Source organism: Notothenia rossii (genome assembly GCF_949606895.1).
Source record: "Notothenia rossii genome assembly, chromosome: 4".
NCBI lineage: Eukaryota > Metazoa > Chordata > Actinopteri > Perciformes > Nototheniidae > Notothenia > Notothenia rossii.
Genome location: NC_136902.1, coordinates 32,817,102 through 32,835,998, shown reverse-complemented (window position 1 = coordinate 32,835,998; position 18,897 = coordinate 32,817,102). Strand labels below are relative to the sequence as shown.

At 42.9% G+C, this 18,897-nt stretch overlaps 1 protein-coding gene and 1 long non-coding RNA gene across 2 annotated transcripts in view; both read left to right on the top strand.

The window, feature by feature from the left end:
• The window catches only part of LOC307036942, a 167,688-nt gene that overhangs the window by 112,834 nt on the left and 35,957 nt on the right, over window positions 1–18,897 (top strand). The gene's annotated exons all lie outside the window — the stretch shown is intronic.
• On the top strand, window positions 5,588–8,812 carry LOC307036896 (uncharacterized protein). The gene is made up of 2 exons (XM_079677523.1): window positions 5,588–7,830; window positions 8,294–8,812. The coding sequence occupies exons 1-2, from the start codon at window positions 6,334–6,336 to the stop codon at window positions 8,495–8,497; spliced, it is 1,701 nt and encodes a 566-aa protein (XP_079533649.1). The 5' UTR covers window positions 5,588–6,333; the 3' UTR covers window positions 8,498–8,812.

The window sequence follows — 18,897 nt, the reverse complement described above, 5'->3', positions numbered from 1 at the left end:
TCACATTGTTCAGCAGTTAACGAGCCGCGGGTGCTGCCGAGAGCCCCTCTGCCCTCCCATAGTACTCACAGGCGCTAGTTGCCTCCCGCAGCAGCTCGGCTGCAGTCAGAGCAGAGAGGAGACAGCCATACTGCCCTACAAAAGGCAAAAGACCTTAACTTCGATTTTGGTCGAAAATGAGTTATTGTCATTTTTGGAACATTAAAGAACTGCTTTATCATGTGGACAAATATCTTGAGTTAATTTTGTTGTTTTTTGGGAGAAAACAGTGTGTGCTCTTTGCCGTAACTTCCAAAAAGCAGAGAGAAGCCAAGGCAGAATCCCGTAACATCAGTTACGGTTCTTTGTCTTTGTTTCGCTGCACTCCAGAATGCTCAAATTGAGTTACGGTACTCTGCCTTTGTTTTGATGTGCTTCAAATTGAAGTTACTGTTTTACCGCGCTGGAGTTACGGTGTTATGCCTTCTGTCATCAAAGCATTTGACACAAACAGTATTTTGAATACAATGTAAAGCAAATATTGTTGCAGTGGTTATTTTTAACTTATCTTTTAAGAATGGCTCATTGCTCTCGAGGTAAAATGTTGGAGGAGATGGCTTTGAAACGCAGACACCAAGATCAAGGTAAGAAAAAGATTAGAATACAAGAAAGATAGATTGATCGATAGATAAATAGACAGATAGATAGCTAGATAGAGGGCCTAGCGTTACCAACGCCATTAGCTAGCTTAGGCGTAACAGTATCCCTTTGCTGACAGCCCGCTAGTATCATGCAGCTTGCGGATCCAGTAATGAGTGACCCGAGAGTAAAACTAAACATATCTATAACTAGTTTAGGTAGCCTAGTTTGAGAGGTAATTAAAATAGCTACGTGTGATATTCTAACCTGAAGTGTGTGTGTTGCTTCGCTCACCGCTGCAGGTGATCATGAAGAGCTGCGTGTCGACTCGTCAGCAGCAGCTGTCTCTCTCTCCCGTCAGATTAGACTTCACTCGCATTTATGTCCATATCGATCAGATCTAGCTAATTATATGAATACCTGCTTATTAAAAGACACCTAAACAATAAGCGTTGCTATGCAACTGGGTGAGGCCACAGAGTATAGCGCAGCATTATGCATTTGTTTACATCCCCACCCGAACCCCGAGGCATTACCAACAGATCACCGCACAATCAACCCATACAGGACATCTCTTTCTCCACATTAAGTGTTACGGCCCGTCCACACTACAGCTTCGACAGCTTCAAAAACGGTTTCCAACGCGTCTGCTCATTCACTTTGAATGGGGTGACGTCACGTTGCCTCGCTTTTCGCCGAACTGAATTGTGGGTAGCAGAGCGGAGCTTTCCTGGCGTTTCAGGCTGCAAAAGTTGAACAATGTTCAACTTCTGACGCCGGAGACGCCGGAGTAGCCAACGTCAGCCAATCAAATCCCGTTTATGCAAATCTGACAGTTCAAGCGCTAGCCAATCAAACCGCGTGCAAGCTGGGAGAACCAGACCGCAGTTCATTTCCTCATATTCCAAACGAGAAATTACGGTAGCAAATCACCCAGTTCTTTACAACCAGAACTATTTACTTGGATACAAACCGGAGGAACCAGCCATGGAGGGAGGTGGCAGAGACAGTGGGTGAAACTGGTAGGTTTTTGCCTGTTTGGGGAGTTTATATATATATATATATTGCTCGCATACAATCCCCGGGGTTTTTTGCTTTGTATGCCGGGGGCGGGACATTCATGTGATTGGTTGTTGGTCGCGGTGCTCGAATAAAATCCCCCAGGCTTCAGACACGCCCAGCTCCAAGCTTTTTTTGAAGCTATAGTGTGGACGGGCCGTTAGACATTAGAATTGACTATTCTTGTCTGTCACACACTCTTCTTGTCTGTCACATACTCTCTTGTCTGTCACATAGGCTAAGTGGCGCAACTGATGCGGTATTGCGCTAAGGGGAAATTATTTTGACCAGACATTTTGACCGGAGAGATTTAGATTTGCCGGTCTTCAGCATATTTTACCGGTCATAGTCCGGTAATTACCGGCTAACGGGAACTCTGATATAAATTGAAAGTCACAAAACAGTAAGATTAAGAACGGGGTGCAGGTTAATTAAAGTGAATTTCTATCAATTAGCCCACACTGCATTAATCAATATACTATATGTATGTATACTATATGTATTTAGAAAAAAAATTGATGGGTGACAGTCACAGATGGGTGTATGTTTACAAAGGCCTATTACAATATACATTTTCCATGCATGTCTCCAATTATTACTTTATTTATTTATTTCAGTTTCTTGTGTGGATGTTCCTTGCAAAATTCAGCCAAATTCAGCCAAAATGCAGCCCCCTGCTGAAGAACTAGAAGAGAAGGAGTGGACAATTCTGGACAATTACAATGACATCAGTACTGATGATGAGCTGTTTTACAGAGCAGATTATCTGATTATCACCAGCACACCTGACTCCATCCTTGCTCCAGCCCCCGAAGAGCCCACCCTTCCACTGATTGCACTCGAGCCCACCCCTCCACTGACTGCACTAGAGCCCACCCTTCCACTGACTGCACTAGTCCCCACCCTTCTGTCTTTTTTTTGTCTTTATTAGGATCCCCATTAGCACTAGCATGAGCATTGGCTATTCTTCCTGGGGTCCTCACACACTCAAAACATACATAAACATACATACAACAAAATTATAAAAAAAAAAAAAAAAAAATTATATGCATACATAGCCACAGGCACAGTTCAAATGTACTTTATAATACTTAAATAATTTTTTAGCAAACTTTTGAAATGGACTTCCTTGTTCCTGAATGATGTGAACCGGTAAAGAGTTCCAGCTGATCATGGCTCTGTACACAGGGCCGTGGGAAGTAGGGGTGCTGAGGGTGCTGCAGCACCCCCCGGTGGAGGACAGGGAATTTGCACTTCCACAAGATTAAATAAAAAATAATAAAAATATATTAATAATACAAAAACAGTTTCATTCAATTGTTTTGGTTATGTTCATATACTGACAATATTTAAATGATAGGATGTGGTTTAAAAAATGAAGATCTTATTTTACACATTTTGAGTCTGGTCGGAAATGACGTCAAGCACATACAGACAAGTTAAGTACAGTACAAGTACAGTAACAGGACGGACATACTATAATGGCGGCACAAAAGCGAATATTAGATTTCTTTTCGAATCCTTCAAAAAGATGTAAAATTGATTGCAACACAACCTCGGACAGCATGCCAAGCAATAGCTCAAGCCCAAGTACCTCGGGAAACTCTTTGCCAAGAGAGAACGTCCTTAACACTGTTGAAGTCGTTGACAGCTGCCAAAGAGAGAATGAAGCTAGCGCTAGCAATAGCGCTAGCAGCCAAGTGCGAAGAGGAGAGGGGGGAGCTAATGCCAACGGCTCCAAACCAAGTGAGGCTGCTGCAACTTTAACGCATCCGTTGTGCCAGCCTCGTAACCACGTTTTCCCTGGTAGGCATTTCGGAAAGGAAAACTTTTCCCGTTCTTTTCAACCCGGCTGGTTTGATAAGTGGAGATGGCTTGCCTACAGTATAGAGACTGATAGCGTTTTTTGTTTTGCATGCCTCCAGGCTGTGCAGAAAAAACTAATATCTTCAGAGTCAGACCATGGTGATACGTTTTTTGTGGGGAGGGGATTTTCCAACTGGCAAAAAGCAACTGCTAAATTCAGTTTGCACGAGAAATCACCTATACACACAGAGGCAATCAGGAAACTTTCTGGATTACAGCAAACTCCAATAACTGCACTCCTTTCAGATGGTGTAGTTAAAAGACAACAGACGGCAAGAAATGTCCTGGAGATTTTGTTCCGTTCGATTTCCTTTCTTGGAAGAAAGGGATTGCCATTTAGAGGAGACACAATGCGCGACGGCATTCTCTACGAGTTGATGTTGGAAAGGACATATAATTTACACAAGGAAAGAGAATGCGTTATGAGGCGGGACAACTGGGTCAGCAACACCATACAAAATGAGATTATCTCCCAATTTGCGCATTCTGTTCAAAGGACAATAGTTTCCCGTGCGTCTGTCAGTGAATTTTACGGACTAACAGCTGATGGTACAACCGATATCAGCACTGACGAACAGTTTTCCTGCTGCCTCCAGTATGTGGACAAGGATCTGGAGACACAATGTGACTTTTTAGGATTTTACAACTGCCCAGACACTACAGCAGAGACACTTTTTACCTGTTTGAAAGACATTCTACTGAGACTGAACATTCCTATTGCTCATCTACAGGGGTATTGCTTTGATGGTGCCGCCAATATGTCAGGCCGTTTGTCCGGTGTTCAGGCCCGGCTGAAAGAAGCGAGCCCACACTCACTGTATGTACACTGTTGCAATCACGCCCTGGATCTTGTACTCCAGGAAGTTGCACGTGAGGTAAACCTGATTGCAGAAGGACTCAATTTTGTGCAGAGTGTTGCTGTGAAACGCAAGCAATTGTTTGAATCACTATTTGGCTGTGAAGACGTCATTGTTAACATTCTGGCTATGCCCAACGCGATGGTGTGTGCGCACCAAAGCAATTCAACGCTGTTGCGCATCATACTCTGTCTTACTGGCAACACTGGAGAGTTTGAAGGAGGACAGAAGTGTGAGAGGGGATACCAGGGCCAAAGTTGCCGGGCTTCACAAACAGGCCCTCAAAGGCAAAACTCTTTTCAGCCTCTGGAGGATGCGTCGATGCGTTTATTATTTTTGTGGCATTGTGCTTGCCCGTACTTGGGAGGGAGTTACAGTTTGTGTATCCAATCATCCTGTGTCTGTAGTCTCTATTTTATCATTAAAGTTTGGCTTCGGAGGAAGTACCCAGTCGCTGTTGTTGCCCTCCCCCCCACCCCCCCCCCCCCCCCCTTTATATTGTGTCATCCCCACAGCACCCCCCATTTGAAACATGTTCCCACGGCTATGTCTGTACATGACTGTTTTCTTTCCAATATTTGATTTAGATTTGGGTAATACAAACCTTCCTTCTATTGTATGTCGTGTTTGATAGTGATGTTGTGCATATTGCGCTATAATATCTGGTGAGTGAGTCACTGTAATATTTCTGACAAAATGTAATAAAATATAAGTTGACCTCTGTCTGACAGTTAACCATTTCAATGTCTCCAGCATTTCAGTGACTCTGGTTCTGTAGGAGCACTGCAGTGCACATCGTGCTGCCTTATTTTGTGCTACTTGTAGTTTGTTTAAATCTTTTTCAGCAGCACTAGACCATATAACCAAACAATAATCAAGCTGCGACAGAACCAAAGCATCCAAAACTTGTCTACTGACATCCATAGGCAAATATTTTACAATTATTTTTACAACTGACACACCCCTTCCCATTCTACATACAACATTATCAATTTGTTTAGACCAAGATCATTTATGATCCAGGGTTATACCTACCAATTTTGTCTCCTTGACCTGTTCAATTTCAATATGGTTTAAATGTAGTTGCAATTTTGGTTCACCTTTTAACTGATGATTTGATCCTATTAATAACGATTTTGTTTTTCCCGCTGTTACGGCTGCTGCCTTCCTGGTCGTCTGAATGTTTTCAGCTGTGTGTGTTCTATGTAAATGAGCTGTGCGGTTGCCCTCCCGGCATTGGCTCCCATCTCCTGGTCCGCCCCTGAAGATTGCGATTGGAGCACGCCGGGCCCGACGCACTCCAATCGCAGCGCACAGCCGGCGCACACCTGCTGGAGATTATTACAAAGCTTGGGGACAATCATCATTCTGGAGGCTCTGTAGGTGGACAGATGCCTCTCGCTACTTGCTCTTTGTTCTGGGGTTAAAACTTGTGTGATTAGTAGTGTCTAGAGTAGGTTAGTTAGAGTGTAGAGTAGCTTAGTTAGTGTTTAGAGTATAGTTAGGATGTGTGACTGTTGCCTTTAGTTTAGCTGTGTTTTGTGTAGACTCCCTCGGTTAGTTGTACCACTCTTGAAGTGAGGTTTTGTTTCGTTCTTTATTTAGTATATTAGTATTTACTTTCCCTGTATGTCTTTAGACTCCTTTCTTAGAGTCCTCCTTTTGTTTGGTTATTTGTCAACCGGTGCCCTTTTGGCCCTTTTGTTTGTTTCAGGCTGCTTGCCTGCCATTTTGTTTACAGCTGTTTTAAATAAACGCTTATAATGAATACCAATTCCACTCTGGTCGTGTTATTTCCCTTTGGTTCCCCTAGCCCAATAGGGAACGTAACACGTGGGGGCTCGTCCGGGATATTAACTACTTTCCTGGGGTTATAAGTGGTTGTGTACAGCTGAAAACAAATTGGTAAGGTTGTGTGCAGTTTTAGCTGAGTATGGCAACTTTTGATTTGGAGTCGTTTTTGGTCTGTCCTTCTCATGAGCAGTTAGTTCAGTGTCGTAGAGACGACTTATATGAGATAGCGCAACATTTCGGTCTCCCAGTGGCTAAACAGATGTTAAAAAAAGAGTTAAAGGCTCTGGTGGTGGATGAGTTGGTGGAAAGGGGTTTTCTGGTGCTGCCTGCACAAGCTGATCTCACTGTGCCAAATGGCCGTGCTAAAGGAGAGGGTAGTGACAGCGAGGGGAGCGAGCAGTGTAAAGCACCGTCTGCGCCGTCTCGCTATAGTCCACCGTCTCCTGGTAGTCCTGATCCCCGGGAAGGGAAGAAACTTAAAGCTCGCCTCGCCCGACTTCAGTTGGAAGCTAAAGAAAGGCAACTTCAGTTGGAGGGAAAAGACAAGGAGCAAGACAGGCAGTATCAGTTCCAGAAGGAAATAAAAAAAATCGAAGCAGATAAGGAAGTCCGGATGCGGCAGATGGAGCTAGACTCCCAACTGCGCGCATCCGGTGCTTTCGACTCTGCCGGAAGAAACTTGCCATCTCCACCTCCTGCACCTGCCTTTGACGTGAGTAACAACATTTTGCTAGTGCCAACATTCTGTGAGACTGAGGTGGATGCCTATTTTAGTGCATTCGAGAGCATTGCTACAGCATTGTGGTGGCCGGTTGAAGTTTGGGCTCTGATGGTAACGTGCAAATTACATGGAAAAGCTCGGGAAGCAGTTGTGGCTCTCACGTTAGAGGACAGCCTGCAGTATGACTCAGTAAAGGTTGCCATCCTCAGAGTGTATGAGTTAGTTCCTGAAGCTTACCGGCAAAAGTTTAGACACTATAGGAAGAGTCCTGATCAAACGCACGTAGAGTTCGCTAGGAAAAAGGGAATGTGTTTTGCTAAGTGGATTGCTTCATGTAATGCTACCGATTATTCTTCTCTGAGAGAATTTATCATGTTGGAGGAGTTTAAGAAGTGTTTGCCTGATCGCATTGCGGAGTACGTGAACAAACAAAGGGTAAACTCTCTCTCTGCTGCCGCTGTGTTAGCTGATGAGTATGTGCTGATGCATAAAACTGTGTTTTCCCCTGTCTCTACGGAGAGATCCCGCCGTGTGTCAGCCGCACCATTTACTCAGCCAGCAAATGTGTGTAACGTGAACAGAGAAGAGAGGGAGTGTTTTTACTGTCACAAACCTGGACATGTCATCGCCAACTGTGCAGCGCTGAAGCGCAAGGAACAGCGGCAGAAAATATCTCTGCCGAAAGGCATTGGTCTGGCTACACACGCACGCACACAGGCAAGTAAACGTGACCCTGATGTCCCATTGTCTGATCCTGTGATTGTGCCTGTGCCTTCAGATAAAGCAGTGTCTGAGGAGAAGCCAGAAATTGTGGCTCCCCCTCCTCCTTGTGAGGATGTCATGAGACCAGCGCAAAACGCCGGCTCAGACAAGCCTCTAGACTTCTCGACACTCCCGGTAACCAGAGAGCGTCAGGTAGTTTATCGGATCTTAGTGTTAGTGTTGGCTCTACAACATGTTAAGATTGATGTTGGACCCAGCCTTTGGCCAATTGTGATGTGTACATGTTACGATCCATTCATATTCTGCCCCAGCGTGTCCAAGCACAACCAGCGTCTCCTGCAATGGGCTCTGATTGCGCGGGACTACAACAGTAGACACCTGTCATTAAAGGGTTCAGAGAATGTGTTGGCCGATACTTGTCCAGGTTGAGTTTGAGATGTTAGTGTGTCAGGTTGAGTTTGCGACGTTAGTGTGTCGGGTTGAGGTTGTGACGAATGTGTGTTATTAGGAATTTCGTTAGTATGCTCAGGTTCACAAAACCTGTGGGTTTGTGTCTTAAGGGGGGGAGTGTTACGGCTGCTGCCTTCCTGGTCGTCTGAGTGTTTTCAGCTGTGTGTGTGTTCTATGTAAATGAGCTGTGCGGTTGCCCTCCCAGCATTGGCTCCCATCTCCTGGTCCGCCCCTGAAGATTGCGATTGGAGCACGCCGGGCCCGACGCACTCCAATCGCAGCGCACAGCCGGCGCACACCTGCTGGAGATTATTACAAAGCTTGGGGACAATCATCATTCTGGAGGCTCTGTAGGTGGACAGATGCCTCTCGCTACTTGCTCTTTGTTCTGGGGTTAAAACTTGTGTGATTAGTAGTGTCTAGAGTAGCTTAGTTAGTATTTGGAGTATAGTTAGGATTTGTGACTGTTGCCTTTAGTTTAGCTGTGTTTTGTGTAGACTCCCTCGGTTAGTTGTACCACTCTTGAAGTAAGGTTTTGTTTCGTTCTTTATTTAGTATATTAGTATTTATTTTCCCTGTATGTCTTTAGACTCCTTTCTTAGAGTCCTCCTTTTGTTTGGTTATTTGTCAACCGGTGCCCTTTTGGCCCTTTTGTTTGTTTCAGGCTGCTTGCCTGCCATTTTGTTTACAGCTGTTTTAAATAAACGCTTATAATTAATACCAATTCCGCTCTGGTCGTGTTATTTCCCTTTGGTTCCCCTAGCCCAATAGGGAACGTAACACCCGCATTAAGTACCAACTTATTATTTATGACCCACTCTGATATCAGTATTAGATCTTTATTCATAACATTTGTCAACTCTCTTGTAGTTGATGCTGCATAATATATTGTTGAGTCATCTGCATACATTACAATTGTAGCTTTTTCTAACACTAATGGTAGGTCATTTGTAAAAATAGAAAATAAAAGTGGTCCCAAACAACTACCCTGAGGTACTCCACAAGTGACTGTTTTCATCTTTGAGAGACTTCCATTAAAAAAAACAGTTTGACTTCGATTTGTCAGGTAACTTTCGAAACACCTCAGCGTTTCAATATTAAAACCATATGGTTCCAGCTTGTGTAACAACAAAGAATGGTCAATGACATCAAAAGCAGAACTAAAATCAAGTAGTACTACACCCACTAACTTCCTATTATCTAGTTCGCCCTTCCAGTCATCTGTCATTTGTGTTAAAGCGGTGCATGTGGAATGGCCAGGTCTGTAAGCATGTTGATACACAGTATTAAGTTTGTAACCTTCAAAGTATTTTTGTATTTGATTGAAAATGATTCTCTCCATTATCTTTGCTAATGCTGGTAATAAACTTATTGGACAGCTATTTGTACCCGAAAATGGTCCAGCTGGATTTTTTGCAAGTGGAATAATTTGCTATTTTCCATGCCTGTGGGCAAATACATTTATCAATACTCAAATTTATAATATGACAGATAGGCTCTGCAACAAAATTAGCAACATATCTAAGAAATATACCAACTAAATTATCCACTCCTGGTGGTTTATCATTACATTTACCTAGTAGACATTCAACATCTGTAATTGTCACTTTTTCTATTTTAAATGTACACTTCTTATTTTTCATAATTAAATCCTTTATTAGAAATGTAGAGTTACTATTTATAGTTTGATTCATATTTCTCCTCAAATGTTTTACTTTATCAAGAAAATAATCATTCAGATGATTAGCAATTTGTACTGGTTTTGTCAAAAATGTCCCATCCACCTCAAGATATGTTGAGGTGGATTTCGGCTTACGGCCCATCATGCCATTCACTAAACTCCACAGTTGTTTCTTGTCATCCTTTATCTCTAATTTTATTTCAATAATACAACTGTTTTTTTCTTTTTATTTAATGCTGTAACATAATTCCTTAACCTTCTATAAATTTGCTCATCTGACTCATAACTTGATGAGAGAGCTACATTTGTTTGCATCATCTTTTTGTTTCATTAGATTCCTTAATTCCTCATCAAACCAGGGTGCTCTAAAGTTCCTTACAGTCTGTTTTCTAAGTGGAGCATGTTTATCAATCACCTGCATAAATAACAAATTAAAGACATCAAGAGCATCATCCGGATCGACTTTCTCAAAAACATGTTTCCAACATATCTTTTGAACATCCAGTATAAATGACTCTTCACTAAAATATTTCATTGATCTCCTCACAATTACTTTTGGTCCAGCTTTTTGCACCTTTGTCTTTCTGACGATAATTATTAAATTATGATCAGAACAACCTACTGGAATTGATATTGCCTGAGAACATACATGGCTAAAATTAGTAAATATATGATCAATACAAGTTGCACTTTTTGACCCATCTTTCTTTATGCATATCCTAGTGGGTTTAGTCACCATTTGTACCAAGTTACATGTATTAATTATTGTCTGCAGCTTGTTTTTAAGGGCACAGTGCAACATATTCCAGTCAATATTTAAATCTCCGATAAAATAAATCTCTGTCAAGATCACAAACTTTGTCTAACATTTCACATAATTTGTCTAAATAAATTAAGTTTGCATTTGGAGGTCTGTAACAACATCCTACCAACAAAGGTTTCAAGTGAGGTAAATTAATTTGCAACCAAAGTACTTCAATATCAGCAGACATCAAATCATATCTCACTTTAGCTGGTATTTGCTTTTGAATGTATACTGCCACCCCACCTCCATATGCATTCCTGTCCTTTCTAAATATTCTATATCCGTCAATATCCACAGCAGCGTCATTAAATGTGTCATCTAAGTGAGTTTCAGATATTGCTAACAAATGAATACCACATGATAATATTTCCTCTATCTCCGACACTTTATTTCTTAGACTACATATATTTATATGAGCCAATTTAAACCCTTTACTTGGTAACTTATTCAACATTAAGATTGGCAATCTGAGGCCATGGTTCTCAGCAGGAAACCGATGGACTGTCCACTCCAAGTAGGGAATGAGTCCTTACCCCAAGTGAAGGAGTTCAAGTATCTCGGGGTCTTGTTCTCGAGTGAGGGAACAATGGAGCGTGAGATGGGTCGGAGAATTGGAGCAGCGGGAGCGATACTGCAGTCTCTTTACCGCACCGTTGTGACGAAAAGGGAGCTGAGCCAGAAGGCAAAGCTCTCTGTCTACCGCGCCATTTTCGTTCCTACCCTCACCTATGGTCATGTAGGATGGGTCATGACCGAAAGAACGAGATCGCGGGTACAAGCGGCCGAGATGGGTTTTCTCCGCAGGGTGGCTGGTGTCTCCCCTAGGGATAAGGTGAGAAGTTCGGTCATCCGGGAGGGACTCGGAGTTGAACCGCTCCTCCTTCGCGTCGAAAGGAGCCAGTTGAGGTGGTTCGGGCACCTAGTTAGGATGCCACCTGGGCGCCTCCCTAGGGAGGTGTTCCAGGCACGTCCAGCTGGGAAGAGACCAAGGGGTAGACCTAGAACCAGATGGAGGGATTATATCTCTTCGTTGGCCTGGGAGCGCCTTGGGATCCCCCAGTCAGAGCTGGTTGATGTGGCCAGGGAAAATAAAGTTTGGGGCTCTCTGCTGGAACTGTTACCTCCGCGACCCGACCACGGATAAGCGGGAGAAGATGGATGGATGGAAGATGGCAATTTAAATGTTATCTCTTTTTCACTTCCTATCAAAATGAGAGCTGAACTAAAACATACATGTAACACAATTTCAACCACACACACCATCACATACATAACCCAACATTTATCTGCACATAGATTGCTATAAATGTGCATACACACTCGCTCAATTAGACGAGCCTCCCGGTAGCTCCCAAACATTTTTTAAATAATAGTATGAAATAGATTGATGGTAATGTCTCGCAACACTAGATCTAATTAATACATCAAAATTACATTTTAGGAGGAATGAACAACAATAGAGTCAAGTTGAAATTTGTCTCTATTCAAAATCTAATAAACATAAATTCATACTCGTAGATGATGAAGTAAATAACTTCAAATAAATGAGTAGATAACTCATAGACCAGTAAATATTGGCCTACAAGAAAATAAAACAATTGTGGAAATCACCAAAACTGCAACAATTTCCATTTTCATAATACAATTAATTTCTTCTCCTGTATGTATAATCATACCATCTATCAGGTCATGTCAATCAGTCATTTTCCACCTTCATTTCTGGTTTGAACTGAAACCGGGCTTATCACTGTTTTATAGAAATGCTCTGCTTCACTACAGTCCCGATAAAGTTTGGTTTGTCCATTGAAGGTTACAATGAGTGTTGCGGGGAACAATAGTCCATGCCTCACCTCAACCTTGCGCAGCTTCATCCTGACGTCATTGAATAGGGCTCTCTTCTTATCAATATCCGGAGTAATGTCAGGAAATATCTTCACTCGCATGTCACGGAAAATAATCTCTCCCTTGCTTCTTGCCAGCTTCAAGATAGCTTCCTTAGCTTGATATCTCTGCATAGTGACAATCATAGGTCTGGGTCTCAAATCAGTCCCCTGCCAAATCCTGTATGCAATCTTGACTGCCGGTTCACATGAGAGCTCACTTCCGAACACCTCCTTTAAAAAGTTTGTCACAAAGGCAATGGGATTGCTCTTCTCAATGTCCGTTTTCATTCCAATCACACGTAGATTAAACTTTCTGCTTTGAATCTCCATCCTCTCTATTTTGTCTTTGAACTCTTTGTTTTCCTTTATTAGATTGCCATTTGCGGTTTCGAGTATAGCAACCCTACAATCCATGTCGGTTATCCCCTCCTCCATATCACCGAGCTTCTGACAACATGAGTCAAGTTCTCCCTTTAAAGCATCAAGCTGCGGCTGAAATTTCTCGAAAGCAGCCCCTATCTCCTCTCTTATTATGGAGCGTATTAGTACCGACAGCTCCGAGTGGTTCACCTGCGAGGCCCTGCTCTCCATGGCGTTCTCCTCTGCTGCTTGTGTGTCACTCACTCCCGAAAGACCGCTGCTCTCATTCAATGGCACTTTAGCCTTTTTGTTTGATTTCTTCGGTGGCATTACATTCCCCACATCATATTTCGCTATAAACTTTGAGTGATCAACTTGCTCATCTGATCATAACCTAATTTCTCAAAAAGTTTGCTACGGGAGCTACACGCTCTCAGACTTCACACACAACTTCCGCGCACGCGCATTGAGTTTTGAGTTCTACTGACTGCACTAGAGCCCACCCTTCTACTAACTGCACTAGAGCCCACCCTTCTACTGACTGCACTAGAACCCACCCTTCTACTAACTGCACAAGAGCCTACCCTTGCTCTAGCCACAGCACCAGGCCCCACCATTGCTCCAGCCCGAGAATACCTCACCCTTGCTCCACTGACAGCATCAGAGCCTGCCATTGCTGAAGCCCCAGTACAACAGCTCACTCTTGCTCCTCCCCCAGAGCCCACTCATAAACCACCAATAAGACAACCATGTGGCCCCAAATGCAGAAGAAAATGCTCTGAGAAATGTTCAGAGGACAGACGAAGAGAAATCTGGGGCAAGTACTGGGATATGCCATACCCTGAGAAACGTTCCTTCATGTTTCACAGTGTATGCCAGGTACCGACCGCTAAAGTCTGTGGTGATGGAAAACCAAGTCGGCGGGGCAGGTCTTTCATCTACAGGCTGAAAGATGAAGACCAGGTCCCAAAGCAGGTGTGCAAAATGTTCTTTCTTTCAACTTTAGGGTACCACCCAACCAACGACAGCCTGGTCCTTTCAGTGATGGGCAAAGACATCTCAACTCCTGTTGCTCCACCGAAATATCAGAGAGGGAGACATGCACGAGCCAACAAGCTGGACCAGAAGCCATTGCATGAGCACATTGAGTCCTTCCACCCGACTGTCAGCCACTACCGCAGGGAGCATGCCCCATGGCGCCGCTACCTCCCCAGTGACATTAGCATGAACCTCATGTATGCTGACTAAATAGAAAAGGACAACAAGTGCTCCTACGAGTCATATCGAAAGGCTGTGAAGTCTTTGAACATTAGCTTTACTAAGCTTGGAGAAGAGCAGTGTGAGAGCTGTCTGCTGCAGGAACACAATGTGAAGGCTGACCACCAGAGGGAGGCTGCAGCAAACTGCCCGCAGTGTGAGAAGTGGCAAATACGTAAAGATTCCGCAACAGAGAGCAGGCTACACTACCAGTCAGATGCAGAACGGGACTGGCCTGAAGATACATCGACCAGAAGTGTAGATCTGCAGAAGGTGATCATGCTCCCACGAATGCCTGGTGTCAAGTCAGCTGTCTTCACAAGACGGATTGTGGCTTATCATGAAACCTTCGCGTCAGTTGGGAAAAAGACCAACAAAAAGAATACCATCTCTGTTGTCTGGCATGAGGGGATTGCAGGGTGGAGTGCTGCAGAAATAACATCAGCCTATGCAGCAGCATTGGAGAAGGAGCGAGACATCAAGCACATTGTCTACTGGGTAGACAATTGTAGCTCTCAAAATAAAAACTGGTGCCTTTTCTCTTCACTTGTGTCCATAGTCAACTCACAGACCATCTCAACTGAAGACATCACCCCTAAGTTTTTCCAGCCAGGGCACACATTTATGAGTGCGGACAGTTTCCATCATGGCGTGGAGCAGGAGATGAAGAGCAGACCAGGAGGAGTGGCCTATGATTTTGACAACTTCCTCTCTGTGGTGGGAAACTCTAATTCTAAGAAAGTTGAGGTGGTGGAGCTAAAAAATGAAGGCATCAGGGACTGGACGGATGGCCACTCTGCAGTCAAATCGAAGAAATTACCCAAACTGGCAGACCTTAAAGTTGTCCAGTTGCGACGTGGATCAAGGAGTATGTTTGTGAAAATATCCCATGAGGAGGAAGACTTCACAGAACTGGATTTCCTGCAAAAGAAATTTTAGCTAAAGATACCCACCACCTTGAGGCCACAAGACAAGGGCATAGAGGAGGCAAAGAAGAGGGATATCCTCAAGAAGCTTGGTCCCCACATGCCACCCAACAGGAGGCTATTCTGGAGCTGCCTGCATGTGAGCAACACTGTTGAAGAATAATGAGAGGAATAACAAGAAGGATAACCATCACTAATATATGAATAAGATTAATTGTTACCAATAAGGCATTTGCATCACATTCGATTTAATCTAGTATCTAATTTATGGGAGAGAACATTATGGAAAAAACATGAATTCTAATTGTGTATACCATCAGCATTTGCATTATATACTATACATTTTAATTTCTATGCAAGTGAATTTATTTGTAGGATGTGACTTTTATACACTATTAGAAAACATACACACTACATCATCAACAACAAGTTTTATTCCCTCTACGTTTTATCTGAAAACGTTAACTGATATTTAACCTAGGGCATTGTTACCTATTATTGCCATTGCAAAATCAGATGTAACTCGCAATTCAAGGAATAAGAAGAGGAGTTTTAGTGTTGTTTCAATTCAATACAACAATGGGTTTATAAAATAGGTCATAATGATGTGAGTTGGTAATGCAACTTTGTCACCTTCAAATACATGTTAATTCCATCTCATTTGCATTATATTTTATTTAGGTTTATATTATATTGAGCCTAATTTACACCATGATCACTAGATTAGATCTAGATGTTATCATTAGTAACATAAAATGATTTTATATTGTGATCAGCAACCAAGTGAGCGATTAAATGGAAGTTAATGCCTTTTGCCTTGGTATTACCCCTTGTTATTTTGCAGACAATGCAAAGGCAGAGTACATTAACTTCCGAAAAAAGGTCAAAGGTCAAGTTTGAGCTCAAGATTTTTATGTAGATATTTAACTTCATTAAAAAAAACAAAGAATTGCCACATTTTCAATATTCTGCCTACAATTCATTTGGCTGGACAACAAAACAACTTTAAAGTCATTTTTCTCAGTTCTACACTCTGGTGAATTAAGGTCTTTTGCCTTTGTAGGGCAGCATACCCTCCCGCGTCGAGACTGTAAATGAATTGCGCATGCGCCAAACCGTCCTGGTTTTGAGCGGGATTTAAATGTAAATTGTAAATGTTTCTTCACTGTCACACTATAAATAACTGCCTTTGCTTTGCTTTGACTCACACAGCCTCAGTCACTTAATCACCTCGTCCACTGTGTGTGTGCCTCTCTGTGACAAGCTAAACATTCACGTAGGTAGGTCATCATGTCACAGTCTAAACTGTAATCACAAAAGTACAGAAAGGAGTGGGAATCAAACCCTGAGTTTAAAGGATGATTGAAGCCATTTATTGGAGATGACACACGGGCATACTTTATTTTTCATACTTTATTGTAAGGGCGATTTCGACTAAAAACTATAAAAACTATTTCTACTTTCTACTTTGTCTAATAGAAACAATTCTGATCTACTGTTGTCTGGATTTACTCTGGTGGTTTGAAGTTTTGATCCTTGAAGGGGGTGGAACGTTTTTTTTACCGCCATTACATGATATGCAAATTAGGCGATGACATCATTTAGGGACTTCTGGTGACTTTTCGGACAGCCAATAGCTACTTTCCTTACATTCACGTAGGTAGGTCATCATGTCACAGTCTAAACTGTAATCACAAAAGTACAGAAAGGAGTGGGAATCAAACCCTGAGTTTAAAGGATGATTGAAGCCATTTATTGGAGATGACACACGGGCATACTTTATTTTTCATACTTTATTGTAAGGGCGATTTCTACTAAAAACTATAAAAACTATTTCTACTTTCTACTTTGTCTAATAGAAACATTTCTGATCTACTGTTGTCTGGATTTACTCTGGTGGTTTGAAGTTTTGATCCTTGAAGGGGGTGGAACGTTTTTTTTACCGCCATTACATGATATGCAAGTTAGGCGATGACATCATCTAGGGACTTCTGGTGACTTTTCGGACAGCCAATAGCTACTTTCCTTACTATGGAGTTGGCAACACTGCTTCCGAGCATGGTTTCCATGGTTGCCCTTCTGTTTATTCTCCGCGGTGGATTTAGCAGCAGAGGTGGGGAGAGGCATGGCTCTTTTTCTCCGTCAGCAGCAGCTGATCTCTGATCTCTCTCTCCCGATTAGACTTCACTCGCGTTTATGTCCACATCGATCAGATCTAGCTAGTTGTAGCTAATGATATGACTGCCTGAGTGTCAAAGGACACCTAAACAATAAGCAACATTTTGACCGGAGAATTTTAGATTTAGAATTTAGGTCTGCAGATCTACCCACCTTGGGACCCGTTATCGTTATCTGCGTTTCCCTGTCGGCCTTGTGTGGCTGAACCGTCTATATGTAGCTAACTGTAGCGGATACAACCGTTACGGCCCCTACACACGGCGGCGTGCGTTGCCGCTTCAACGCTTCTGCCCATTCACTTTGAATGGGGTGACGTCACGATTCGCCAAACTGCATTGTGGGAGCAAAGCGTAGCTTCTCTCACGGTGCTCGCTGCAAAAGTAGAGCAATGTTCTACTTTTGACGCCTCGACGGAGGCATCAGCCAATCGAATCATATGCCAGTACAAGCTCTAGCCAATCAAACCGTGTGCTTGTGTGTCTGGGGCGGGAGATTCATGTGATTGGTTGTTGGTCGAGTTTCAGCCCCCCCCGCCGGCAAGCGACAACGCACGCTGCCGTGTGTAGGGGCCGTTACCGTTCTCGTGTGGCTCCAGTCTAAATACAAATATGAATCTGAAAATTAGCATAAATGATATGCAGCCCGGGGATCCACCGGGTCCGGCTGTACCGCGGTTTTGGTCGCTGTCGTCCTCTCTCTGTCCCTTCCCTTCTACAAATCTCCATATTTTGTTCTTTCTTTGCTCTCAATTGTGCAGCGCAATATTACTTCTGACATCTATGGTTTACTCAAGGGTCAGCATTATGTGGCTTGTAGCATTGAGAGACACCTGATAAAAGATATAACGAAAAACTCGAAAACCTCTTATGCCTGTCATGCTTCAGCTGCTGAACCAGAGCGAGGCAGAATTGGCATAGGATATGGTCTCATTGTAATTAACTCTGATTAACCTGTCTAAAAACAGACACCTATCACACACTCGCACACAGCCAGATAGATGCATGCATGCTGCAGACATCATAATAGGTTTTTGGGATGAAAACACCATGACGACAGAGAGTAGGCTACTAACAATTATTTTTGCTCCTGTCGTCTCTTCTTCTGATGCCCCCACCCCTGCACTTAGGTGTATTGTAAGACTTGTATTGAATGGTATGATTTCATATTGAGGTGGTTACAATGTGCAATGATGGTCTCTTTCTGTGTTTGTTCGGAGGGAAAACAAACGGCCTCAGAAGAGTATGTAACACAAAAAAAGAGACCCTTGAGTAGGTCTCAGTCTCTTTTCCTATTCCTATCACTCACACATACGCAAACACACTTAGGCACACACTGCGAGAAAACTCACACTGAGAACTGGAGTACACACACACACACACACACACACACACACACACACACACACACACACACACACACACACACACACACACACACACACACACACACACACACATTATAACACATTGGCCATTGGCTGAGCTAAATCAGCCTATTTGCACATTTTAATACTATTCTGCCTTTTGCCGCATTAGAACTTCCTCCAGGCTGTGGATTAGACTGCTGCCAGTATTGACTTTATTTAGCATAAAGGCTGCTAGTTGTGAAATTATTTATATATATATATATATAACCACTGCCTTGACTCAGACTTTCTTATAATATTTAAAAGAAGAAATATAAGTGTGTGACCATACAGAAACACACGATTGAGATATC